Raw genomic sequence first — 13,968 nt, forward strand, 5'->3', positions numbered from 1 at the left:
CACATAAGGTGTAAGAAAAGCTAAATATTGTTGAATATTTACATTATTAACATTGCAATAGCTATGTATATGTCCCTAACAGGGTGGAACTCTCTCACGGTCGATGGCTGAACAATCCACCCATAATTATTATTATTTAAGTGCTTGAGCTCTACCAATACAAGTACCTGAAGGTTAAACATGTTATTTAACTGATACAATTCTAAAAACGCAAAGAAAAAAAAAAAATGTCCCCCCAAAGGTTAGCACATTGAAAAGTCATCAATAGCCAGGAATGACACAAACACACACACACACACACACACACACACACACACACACACACACACACACACACACACACACACACACACACACAATTGGGGCGTGACTGAAAAACCTTTGGAACCACTGCTACACTGTGTCGTTAAAAGTGAATAGCTGTTTAGCCCTTGATCTAGGTGGTTTCGGTCAAATAATCTCTCCCCACCTCTCTCGCATTCACTAAAAGCTCAGAGGAGGACTGATGCGCTTATGGTGTCAAACCAACTGAGCCAGTATCTCTCAATTGCTTTTGTCCTTGAAGTTAAAAGGTTTGCAAATCTTATGCGGATGAGCAAATAAGAGAATATACAGGGAACCTGCTCAACAGGACAAAACAGGCAGTACCGCTCATTGTTTTTGGTTTTCCTCTGTGTTAGTGGGTTTTTATTGATGCCCAATGTCAAGAGTTAACCACCAGAGACTGTTTTTAGAGCTGAGGGAGAGTCCTGGCATTCTGGTATGTGAACCAGACCCTGCAGGTCAGAGGTCAGATGGGGTGATAGTGATACTGTCTCTGCTCCTTTTGGTGTTGGGAATGGCGTCCGGCAGGGGGGGGTTACTCGCCCCCCTGCCCTCTTCAATTATTTTTTTTTATATATGAATGAACTTTCTGTACAGCTTGGCAATTGCCGAACAGGTTATGTGTCACCCCACCCCCACCCCCTCCTAATAGACAGTCTCCTCCCCACCGTATGTATATTTCTCTCCCACCCACCCACCCCCTCCTAATGTACAGTCGCCTCCCCATCATATGTATATACTCTCTGTCAGGATCTATGGGTAACAGTACAGTATATTTGAATATCGTATATGTCACAAATGTATCAGTACTAAATACCTGTATGTCATGTATGTCCCTATATGCCATAAATGTCATGTATGTTGTGTATGTCATAAATGTTACTATGAATTGAAAATGGGGGACCCTGATGTAAACAAGACAAAAGTCTTTCTCTGGTCTGCATCCCCTTAACAATTGTGTGTATTGAGCCGTACTGTATTGTACCCATTCTGCAATCTGTTAAATAAAGTTTTCATTCATTCATTCATTCATTCATTCATTCATTCACGGTGTGGTAACATGGTGGTGAATCACTGCATGTATGCTGATGATTTGGCCATCCTGTCGCCAAGTAGTAGTGGTTTCTAAGAGCTGCTCAATATCTGTTCCGATAATATGGAGTAAGTTATGATGTGAAATACAGTACAATGCTATTGAAGAGTGTCATTCTGATTTGCAGGACTAAAAGTGATAAGGATATTTCTTTTCCTTCTTTCTTTCTATCTGTCTGGGCAGGTGCTGGCCATCTGCTGTAGTACTAAATATTTGGGTCACATTATTACTAGGGATGTCCCGATCACATTTGTTTGCTCCCGATCCGATCCCGATCATGTGATTTTGAGTATCTACCGATACCGATCTTTCCCGATCCGATCAAAAAAGAAAAAAAAAAATGTATCCCAATTTCTCACATTACAGTCACCCTGAATGTTGACGTTATTCAGGTGAAAAGTTAACTTCATTCAAGCGAGGCATTGCAATCCTTGACATAAATCATTTGATGTATAATTAAATCAAAGGAAATGCGTTTGGGTCTGAGAGGGTGGCAGGTCTGCCGTTCTGCAGCTGGATACTATTGGTTTGTTTTGGCAAAATTCTTCTGCTCTGTGTGACAATAAATAAATGAATGATGATATGCAATTTAAAACCAAAACTAAGGAGTTTAAGACGTGAACATGGTCATGTTTGTTGAAATTTTTTTTTAAATAAAAATCCATATTTTTTTTATTTTTTTTGCCGATCCCGATCTTCGGAAAATCACGTGATCGGATCGGGACATCCCTAATTATTACTGATCAAATGATGATGACATGTACCGACAGTGGCGTGTCGGCTACTGTATGCTCAGCCTCAAGCTAACATGCTGAGGAAGAAGTTTCATTTCTGCTCTGCTGGGGTGCGTGATTTTTTTCCCGTAGCCTCTGTGAGCGAAGACGCTCTTTGATTGCAGCGAAGAAGAAAAAGACGCTCTCCGATTGGCTAACCATAACCCTAACTCTGAGCATAACCCCTTCGAAAGAGGGCCTAAGCATAACCACTTCGAAAGAATGCCTAAGCATAACCACTTCGAAAGAATGCCTAAGCATAACCACTTCGAAAGAGGGCCTAAGCATAACTACTTCGAAAGAATGCCTAAGCATAACCACTTCGAAAGAATGCCTAAGCATAACCACTTCGAAAGAGGGCCTAAGCATAACTACTTCGAAAGAATGCCTAAGCATAACCACTTCGAAGCAGAGAATATATGTACAAGGCGGAAGAGACCCTTCGGAGCTAAACCAGTCAGAGAGGGCCTTTTCTTCTTCGCCCTAGCCAATCAGAGAGCGTCTTCGCAAACAGAGGCTACGAAAAAAAATCACGCTGCTGGGGTGCAAGTTAACCTGTCTAGGGCCTATTGCACTCCTCTCTATACTGCTCCCCTGTGGGTCAAGTTTAAGCAGGCTAGCTTATATAGGTTGCTTAATAATGATTGCCTGAGGATTGTGCTGAGGAAGCCTATAGGTGCTGCAGCGCCAGCTACATGTTTTGTGGTGCTGGAGTTAACTCCTCTCATGCTCTGCTGAGACACCTGTCTAATGTATAAATGTATCTGTCGTCTGAATGTGTCTCAGAATAGGATCATCATCCTGTTGCTGTCTCAACTGAGTCTCAGTGACAACAAGTTCCAGTCCTGTATCTGGAAGTATTGGTACAGTGCCCTGTTGTAGAGCTGCTATTGGCTTATGTTTTTATTATTTATTGTGATGTAACTTGTTGATTATGTTTGTGTGTGTTTTTTTACTCTGTGGACCCTGTGTCTGTTAATAAAGGTGATTTGATTTGATCACTAAGTGAGACCTGGATAACGGTAGAGGCACACACACGCACGCACGCACGCACGCACGCACGCACGCACGCACGCACGCACGCACGCACGCACGCACGCACGCACGCACGCACGCACACACACACACACAATTGAGTTTATGTGTGCTGGTGATTGATCTTAGACGACTAAAACTTTCTCTAAAACCCAGGACATGATGCACCATCTAAAAGGACAATATATAACGTATGATGTATATCACGTCCATACATACCTTATGCATACTGCACCTTATGTTTATACTGTATATACTTCATCAGAGCATTATATTTAGCATTTTAGCATTTAGCATTTTTAGATTAGATATTAGATTATTAGATTATATATATTGTAACTATATTTATTGTAGGGCAAATATAACTGAGAGAGAGGGCATACATACCCTCACATTATATGGTTTACACTGCATTTTTATTTTTTTAAATTATATTTTAATTTGTACTTCTCCACTGTACTATAATTCTATGACCTGTACCAGGTCTTCTACTACCTGTACCTCCCCTCGCCCCTCCATGCTGCTATGATGCCTGAATTTCCCCCAAGGGGATCAATAAAGGAATATCTTATCTTATCTTCAGATGAGGAACCCCCCCAAGTTGAATGACATGGTCCTCATCACCATGTGACAACACGGGGCAAACATGTCATGAAGATGGCTCCAGGGCCCAAGATATGCTGTTTCTCTTGATAAAGAATATTGTTTACCACCTATATGCAGTACCATAAGAAATAATAATATTAATAATACATATTTACATGAGTAAAGAAAACAATGTGTGACAGATGTGTTGTAATAAAAAGGAGAGGTGTCCACTAATCTTTCGCTGTCGACTAAAGACACACTTCTTTAATCAATATCTGAAATTTTAAAAGAAAACACTAACCTTACTGTCATGCACTGTCCTAATATACTAACCTACACCACTCAACACTTTGATGAACATAATTGTTACTCAGCTGATAGAGTTGTACCCTTCCTGCTGACTTGTCGTACAAAACTTGTATGTCGTTTTGGATAAAAGCGTCAGCTAAATGACTAAATGTAAATTAATAAATGCAGTCTTTCTGCACTGTGAAAATGGAAAACTCAGACACACAATTTGTGATGAATTAATAAATAAATTAAGCTGCTTTATTTTAGGTAATTTTATCACTGACTAAAGGGGTCTCTCTGATTTCTAGCTTCAGGAGAGAGTTTAATATCTGCTATATTTGCAAAAAAAGATTTGCACACAGTACACATGTAATTTATATTTGATATTGATATCTTATTTGGTCATTTATGCTGCTATTTGAAATTGTCTTATACTATTATTATTATTATTATTATTATTATTATTATTATTATTATTATTATTATTATTATTATTATTATTATTATTATTATTATTATTATTATTATTATTATTATTATTATTATTATTATTATTATTATTATTATTATTATTATTATTATTATTATTATAAAAACATGTTTAACCTTTATTTAGCCATGAAAAACATTAAGAACAGGTTTCTTATTTACAATGTCGATCTGGTCCAAGAGACCCCAACAGGTACACACATATATATATATATATATATCTTTTAAAGCAGGCCTTTGATTTCTAGCTTTTTTATTTTTATTTATTTTCTGTTTATACTATGTTTTTAACTATGTTCTATTTTTATAAAATTTCTATTCTGTATTTAATTTTTATTATTAATAATTATTAAATTTTTTAACTATGTTTTAACCCTGTAGCACTTTGGGATCCTAGTGAACGAAAAGTGCAATACAAATACAATCTATTATTATTATTATTATTATTATTATTATTATTATTATTATTATTATTATTATTATTATTATTATTATTATTATTATTATTATTATTATTATTATTATTATTATTATTATTATTATTATTATTATTATTATTATTATTATTATTATTATTATTATTATTATTATTATTATTATTATTATTATTATTATTATTATTATTATTATTATTATTATTATTATTATTATTATTATTATTATTATTATTATTATTATTATTATTATTATTATTATTATTATTATACATCAATAACAAAATAAAAACACACAAAATCAAGATAAGGTGGGGTCTTGCCCATTGTCTTGTAAATGGAGTGAAACCAATGTTGGAGTCGGCGGGTGTGGAGGGAGGGCCAGTCAACCAGTTTGTAAAGGTCACAGTGATGTGTATTAAAGGGTGCATTGGTGGCAAAGCGGATGGCAGAATGGTGAAGAGTGTCCAGATTGTGTAGATTGTGTAGTATCATATGTACTACTGTGTGATGTTGCTGCGGCCGAGGAGCCAAGAAAAAATCATTTAATTTACTGTAAAAAGTCCGGGAAGTAACTTTCAAATAATCTTGAAATTTGAAACCTGAGTGATGCATGCTCACAAATACTGACTGAAGTGTCCTGCGGCACGGGGATTCTTAAAATGGGTGACATTCCTCTTCAATTTATATGAGAGTAGGCTGGCCCTCTCTAAGTATTCGCAGGTTGAGTCATTGGTACCTTTTCATATATAAGGCCATACTGAGACAGCTCCCATCTTACCTGTGTTCTTTCATCACTCTGCAGGAAAACAGCACTTACCAGTTACGCTCACAAGACAATGGGTACTGCTGACCAAACCCTCCTCTTTGACTCTGTACGGAGAAAAAGCCTTCCAATCTTCTGCCCCTAAGGCCTAGAATGAGCTTAAAAAAACATGGACCTGGAGGAGCTTATCTCACTACCATGTTTTAAAGCTATAGGATAAAAATCATGGAGGAAGATGAACTAGTCTGTAAGTTATGTAACAGGTCACACTAAATTAATCTTGCCTGCCTTCAATGTACAACTCTGATGTGGTCCCCCTTTTCTTTTTTTCTTTTCTTTAAATGTTATACTGTGCATTTTATGAAATTGTGATTTGTAATTGTCTTAATTGCTGTCTTCTTGGCCAGGTCTCTCTTGTAAAAGAGGTTTCTAACTTCAATGAGACTAACCTGGTTAAATAAAGTATGTTGCTGTACCATGAAGTGCAAGCATAGTCAAAGTGACATTGGATGAGGGCTCCATAGGGTCCTCAGAGCGTTCCTATTTATGAACAAGGAAATTCTAAATAAAAATTTGGTTTTTTTATTGACCTTAGTAATCACTTTTTGTGCCATTTTTTCGTTAGAAATTTGTTATTTAAAATAAAGCCCAGGTAGGTGACCTCCTCTTTATCCTCAATAATGTTTTCACCTACTCTAATTTTAAAACCCTGGGATTTCTTTAGGTTGGCGTTTGACCCAAAGAGTATGGCCTCTGTTTTTCCCAGATGTAGAGACAATTTATTGTCACTGAGCCAAGAGCAGATCTTTTTCATTTCACTGCTCTGGACACTTTCCACTTTAGACTTATCCCTGTCAGAGACCAGGAGTGCCGAGTCGTCAGCAAACAGGAACAGGTTGCAATCGCATGCCGATTTCATATCATTGAACAGATGAGGCCCCAAAATGCTTCCCTGGGGGACCCCACATGTCACTGGAAGGGACGAGGACAAGGTGCTATTGATGTCTACCACCTGTTCTCTTCCCTCCAGGTAGGACTTGACCCATTTGGCTGACTTGCTATCAAAGCCTATCGCTCTCAATTTTTCTAGTATATAGGATGGAGTGGTTGACCGTGTCAAACGCCTTTTGCAGGTCCAACATGACCATCCTGCAGTAGTTCCCCTTGTCCATCTCACGTTTTATATAATCGGTCAGGTAGAGTAAACAGGTGTCAGTGGAGTGTGATTATCTGAAACCTGATTGGAACTGGTACAGCAGGATATGTTCAGTCAGGTATGTTGTCTATCTGCTCATATACCAGCCTCTCAATTACAGTACCTTTGATATGGAACAAAGGATAGAAACGGGGCGGTAGTTACCTGGATCCAGTTTGCTTCCTTTTAATTAAATAGAGGGGTTACCCTAGCAAGCTTGAGTTCTTGCGGGATGTGACCCTGGTTGATGGAGAGGTTGGTGATATGGGCTACAATGGGAGCTATGATAGAAGCAGAGTCTCTGAGAAATCTGGTGGGAATATTGTCATGGCCTGTGGCTTTTGTTGGCTGCAGCATACTGAGCTTTTTCATAACCTCTTCAGTAGTTACTTCAGTCCATTTTAAATCATTTTCACGTACACCCAGCAGCCTGGATGTGCTGTATGCCATATCGGCCAGAGTGGATCGGCAGTTTGTTCACCAACGTGGTAGCAACAGTTGTGAAGAAGGTGTTTAAACAATTTGCCACACTCAATTTGTCAGAGATGATCGTGTTATCTATTTTCAGGTTGAGATTTGTGGTTTTAGTCTTGAGTCTATTATTGTGACCCAGTGTTTTTAAAGACTTCCACCGTTTTTGAGGATTCTTTTTATTTTCCTCAATTTTTTCGTTAAAATAGTTCAGTTGTGCTTTTTTGATCATATTGGTTACTCCATTTCTTAGTGTTTTACAGGTCTCAAAGAGCTGTTCATTTTTTGTTTTTCTGTATTTAGAGAAGCTCTCATTTCTCACTCTGATGGCTTTTAGAATCTCGGCAGTGACCCAGGGCTCTGTTCTAGCTTTGACCCTGGTCACCTTTGAGGGTGCAAGCGTGTCTATAACTGAAAGGAAGGTGGTTTTAACGCATGACCAAGCTTTTTCTGTCGATGTGCAATTTAGTACATTGGACCAATCTACTTTGTCCAGAGCTGTTTTTAAGGCTTCGCTGGTGTAGTTTTTCAGAGATCTGAATCTGATTGTGTTGTGACTATTTATTACAGGTCTGTGAATTTTACGAGTACAGAAAATGATGTGATGGTCACTTAGACTGCACTCTATCACCCCACTTCTAGAGATCTTGGTCTGGTCTGATGTCAGAATTAGATCAATGATGGTTTGTGTGGAAGAGCAGACTCTTGTGACTTGAGTGATCCGCTGATTTAAGTCATGTAGGTTGCAGTCATTTCTGAATGATTTAAAGATTGGTGCATCTTTTTTAGGAGTGGAGTGTTGGTATTAAAATCTCCAATCAAGATCACCTCAGATTTACAAACATCCACTGAGCTCTCTTCTAGTAAATCATAAAATGAATTTTGAGTTGGAGGTCTGTAGAGGACACTTTGGCTGTATTGTGTATAGATATGGAGTGCTCACTCTGGAAGGGTTAAAGTCAGACAAGAAGATAGATACCAATTTCCTCTCTGTGCATTCAGTAGAAAGCTATCCGTCTGCAAGCTGGTCTAGCTTAGCACAAATTGGTTGATCATTTCTCTTCTGTTGAATAGACTGTACTGTATTGGTTTTGATGAGATTGTTTGCAGTTGGTTCCGGAGCTATTTATCAGGCAGGAACCAATGTGTGAAAGTGGGCAAAACCCAGTCAGAATTATTACCCATTACAAAAGGTGTTCCAGAAGGATCGATATAGGCCTTTTTACTATTTACTATTCATATGAATGATTACATTTTGTCCTTGAAGGGCTGTCATGCCCATTATATGCGGATGACACAATTATCTACTGTACCGTGGATTCTGTATACAAGGGGAGGGGGTGATGATTCCTGTTGTTTGGCCAGATGGACATGGTGGTGGTTGGAGGGGGGGGGGGGGGGGGGTGTAGCATTGTGAGTGGTCTGGGATGCCACTGGGACCTTTGGGATGCTTTGGGGTGCTGTGGGGGTTGTGGTGGGTTCTTCATGCCGGTGGTCCCTGGGTGTCAGTGGGTTGGGGGAGTTTGTGGTGGGGACTGGCCGGGGTCCGTCGGGGCGCATGCAGGAGGCTGGTGTTCGGCTCTGGGGGAGGTCTGGGGGCGGTCTGGGGGGGGGTGGTTTGGTTGGAGCCTATGGCTTCAGCTGGACCTTTCCCGGACCTTTCCTGGAGTTGGGTGCTGGTCTCTTGTGTGTGCTTTGATGGATTTTGGTTGGTTGCCATCATCGGGCTCCCTCGGTTCACTGGCGTTTTGGGGATTCCTTGCATGGGGGGCTCGCTGTAGCTTCTGCTGTGTTTCGGGGTGTCCCGGGGGTCGTCTCAAATCGTCCGTGGTGCTGCATGTCTTCTCGTTTGACCGCTCTTGTGTCTGTCTGCTTGAGTGCTTGGAGTCGTTGCCTTGCTGTGTGGCTCCTTTGGCGTGGCTGCAGGTCCTGGGGCGTGTGACCTGTCCTTCCTCTGTGGAGTTTGGGAGTGGGGGGGGGCGTGGGCTTTGCTGGTTTCCTCGTGGTGGCGAGGTCGCCGGGACCGGGGGAGATGGGGCGTCCGTCCCGCGGGTGTGGCATCCCTGTCACCGTGCATGGTGGTGTGAGCGGCACGCGGGCTGTTTGTGTTTTCCTTCGGTCATGACGTGCTTTATCAAGGGGTGTGTCTTGGATGGGGATGTGGTGGAGATTGATGTGTGGGGTGTTTGGGGGACTGGCTGTTCCGGGGTCACATGCCTTCGAGCAACACTGTACTTGTTTTATACTTACTTGTTGAAATGTCACTAAGTCTCGACGACATTGAAAATGAGGGTAACCTCAATTGTCCTTTTCGAGAATAAATAAAGGTTTGAATTGAATGAAAGCGGATACGGCCCACTAGCCTATAGCTTAACACTCCGGGACAGGTGTTTTTGGCCAACAGCTGGGCAGTCTAGCTATAGGCTCTTGTCTGACTCTGGAGAAGTAAGTGCATTTCCCAAAATTTTTGGCATGCCCCTTTAATCTTGCTGGCAAAAATACATACAAATGTATTTTTATTATAAATTAATTAAAATAACACATTTATTAAAGACAACTGTCCAAGTGGGAATGAATGTATTGTATTTAAAATCCATGTACTTTGTATTTTCACACATCCAGAAATACTGTACGTCATTGAAACATTGGTTTCTAGCACAGTAGAGTAGATCTGTGCACAGGTGCAGAATGAAAGCACGATTGAGATTGAATGAGATGGATATCCACCCACTACTGTGAGTAGGTGTGTACCTATGCTGTCAGCGGGACATGCCCTTCCAGTCTGGTTGTGTATAACTTATTCCAAGGTCAAACCGTGGCCTTTGAATGTAGGTACTACCTACTATCTCTACTATCACAGCAATGAACTGTTAATGGGAAAGAAAATCCACCCCAAAATATACATATTTATATAATACTGTATATATTTCCAATAGGATATCATTGGATTTTTATTTGACTTCCAATATACTTTCACAGGATTTCAGAAGTGCCGTTTGGGGTTTACTTTCCAGAATAATTTACTTTATAGGATTGTAACTGTTTCTAATTTAATCCAAAATGAAATTGAAATGAAATTGAAATGAAATTGAAATGAAATTGAAATGAAATTGAAATGAAATTGAAATGAAATAAATACATTTTTGTAGAAATCGTACTTGACTTTAAAGGTTTTAGAGAAAGTGGCAATAAATTCCTTCAACAGACCCTTTTCACAGCAGTCATTTCAAAGTGTCATAGATGGGTAAACTCAGCTATAACTAATAACCGTTAGCTGTAGCCCTATTTTCAGAAATTTCACCTAAAGGTACATGCCTAAGTAAATGGAAGATTGCTCCACTTCTACAAGGTCAATTAGCATGTTCTTGGTATCTAGGAACATCTAGGGACCTGGGGGTATGTATTCCCAGTGTCAGAAATATTGTGTCTGTTACTAGGCTTGAGTAAATTGTAATGAAACAAAGGAGAATATAAATTATGATTTTTTTTGCATCCTTGCTGGTGAATAACACCATGTTATAATTGTGCCGCATCCAACCTCGCTCACTGAGCTCATTCAGCACCTTATTGAGATCAAGTATACAAAATATTTAAGGGAAGATGATTAAACAGAAGGATTTGTAGATACAGTAATAAATTATAATCCATTTTAATTATAAATTCATATTTGACCTTGAACTTGACCTTGACCTTATTATGGCCAAATCATACATCTCTGGATAGGGAAAAAGCTCCTCTTTCCAATGGCAGTGTTAAATCTGGATTTTGTCATTTCTGGTTTTACGATAAAAGAGAGATAGATTTAGCATTTTTCCGATAAATTCTTATTTTCTGTAAATCTTAAAAACATCGGTAAACAAACGTAGTGCTGAAAATATACACTTTGACTGCTGTTTTGATATAGGGTTAAGGTCTTTACTCTTGGCTACATTTGAAAAAGAAACACAACATTAATTAATACGTCAGTATTGATCGATTTATGATAAAACAGCAGCTTAAATTAATATAGAGTCTGCTCCATTTGTGAGTACCAGTTATAGGGACCTGATATTGTAGGCCTACATGCTGGCTCACTGGCAATTAATGGGTCCAATTAATGGTATTAGTTACAGCTGCCTGCTATGACACGTCACATGTCAAAATGTCTACTGTGAAAAAGGTATATAGTATCTGTGTCAATCACAAACAACAAATGAGTGTAGGTTAATCAAATAATACAGCAGGTATTAATCATTAAGCTAAGGGCGGGACACCTGCATTCTCCGAGGTTGATGCTAGAGATCACACAACATGATCATCTGCATTTGTATTGGGGGTTGTCACTTTTTGGCCAAGCTGCAAAGCCGCAAGTTGTCATAATTTTAACCTGAAAAGTTCTTTATAAACCTATCCCTAACCTCATTAACCACTCCCATATAGTGGGTTATGAAACCCACTAAGGGTGGATCGACACCCACTACCTAAAAATACATTTCTTCCAAGCAGTGGGATCTGGCATCTACCTTCTTCCAGGAGGCTACTGTGTACTGGAAGTATAGGCTGTTATTTTAACACGTCAACTGCAATGTCAAAGGACCACCACACGGGGTCAGTATTGCTTTGGCAAAGGTTCGGATAGACCTCGCCGAAGAGACGGTTAACGAAGACATCGAGTGATTGAAGTCGACATGGGCCCAGCGGCCCAGCCCAGTTTTTTTTTCTTTTTTCCCCCTTTCAATTATCAAGAAGATTTTACATTCCTTTGTTGCTCATACACCTTTTCAGGGTCACTCGCCCAGAACCAGGTGGCAACAACAACATAATTACAGTATGGCTCTGTCTAGTGTAAGGCTCAATGTCTACATTGTCAACATTTCGGGAAGCCCGATGTATCCTCGCAGTCCTCTCCTCCTCTCCTCCATCTCTCCTCCTCCCTCCTTGCGAAAGGATGCTAGAGAGAGCAGTGGGACTGTGTGCGCGCAGCGAGTAGCGGACGGGACTGCGAGTGAAGGACGCACGCATCTCAAGAGGAGAGGATTTGAGGGCTCTAAGACTGAGTCGTGGGGATACAGACACATTTCAATTCGATTTCTCTGCGGGATTCTATAGTAAATCATATACATATTCAAATTGCGTGACCATCAACTCTACTTGCAACTATGACTGGCTCTCATTTATTTGGGATAATTATGGTCCGCCACAAACCATAAAACGGAGCTGAGGTTTCACTGAAAGTACCGACTCACGTCTGTGTGTGTGGGGATCTCCGTTCTTCCAACGTGATGGATACAAATGCATCGACTGTATTGAAACTTTTTGTGGTTGGAATTTTGGGTGAGTAGTTGGCTTTTTCTCACACACACACACACACACACATACACACACACACACACACACACACACACACACACACACACACACACACACACACACGCACACATGCACACACACACACACACACACACGCACACATGCACACATGCACACACACACACACACACACACACACACACACACACACACACACACACACACACACACACACACACACACACACACACACACACACACACACACACACACACACTGCTATGCTGTGTAACGTGGGCGCATGTGAGGTGTATCAACCACCCATAGTCTGATGATAGCTGCTAACACACAGAGCATGCAGTTGTGTAATAATAACACAATTAATCATAGCCCGTTGACAGGTTATAGGTTTATAGCATAATATATCATGATGCCCTTCTTCTGGGCAGCTGACCTAGATGATGAATGATTTTGAATTTAGTAACCTATAGCAAGCGAATAAAGTTATACATCCTCTGGCACACAATGTAGTGTTTTCTGAATTTGTGTTTCCAACTAGTTATCAACAGTCTATGTGATCGAACAGGAGTCCTATCCAGTATGGCTATAGTGATGATGTTACAATGACGCAGGGTATTGATTTAGAGTGGCCAAAAGGCTCCAATATATACAATATCACTGTCCTCTCTGTATGAATGGCATGGGTTGTGGACTACATTTGCACAGCCCCCTTTTATCACATGGTAAAATGAGAGGGATTCGGATCAGAGATAGATGGGGAGTTGATCTATGACCTCTGATGCCGAAGGCTATGCAGCCAAGAGTAAAGTATACTGGCTGCCCTATAACCGCCTCTTTCCCCCGAACATAAATGAGTAGGTCTGTATCAGTCTAATTATTACCATTAGGGGCTTTCAGATCAAACAGATCTGGGGACTCCCTGTAGAGGAACTACCCCCTGGGGAGCCCCCCCCCCCCGACCCCCCCCGACCCCCCCCCCCCCCCCCAGAACGACATTCAGGGTGGTTTTTTTTATGTTTGCATTCGCACAAGGCTTGGTTACATTCCAGTTTGCCCAATGATACTTACTTCACCTATAAACACAACAACATGCTTAATTTATACAATCGCGTTGTTCTTGATTGATAACAAGGATGAGAGTGATAAAATGACCAAACATAAATAAATAAATAAACAATTTAGGGAAGTCCCTCCCATTC

At 40.1% G+C, this 13,968-nt stretch overlaps 1 protein-coding gene across 1 annotated transcript in view; it reads left to right on the forward strand.

Moving 5' to 3' along the window:
* Positions 1-12,476: 12,476 nt before the first annotated feature.
* The window catches only part of LOC311238107 (receptor activity-modifying protein 3), a 78,490-nt gene continuing 76,998 nt past the window's right edge, over positions 12,477-13,968 (forward strand). Inside the window, exon 1 of the mRNA XM_084326096.1 lies at positions 12,477-12,772. Coding sequence (XP_084182222.1) covers positions 12,721-12,772 — 52 coding nt within the window. The 5' untranslated portion in view covers positions 12,477-12,720. The remainder of the gene's footprint in view (positions 12,773-13,968) is intronic.

The sequence above is a fragment of the Notolepis coatsorum genome (assembly GCF_963971535.1).
Source record: "Notolepis coatsorum genome assembly, chromosome: 12".
Taxonomy (NCBI): Eukaryota; Metazoa; Chordata; class Actinopteri; order Aulopiformes; family Paralepididae; genus Notolepis; species Notolepis coatsorum.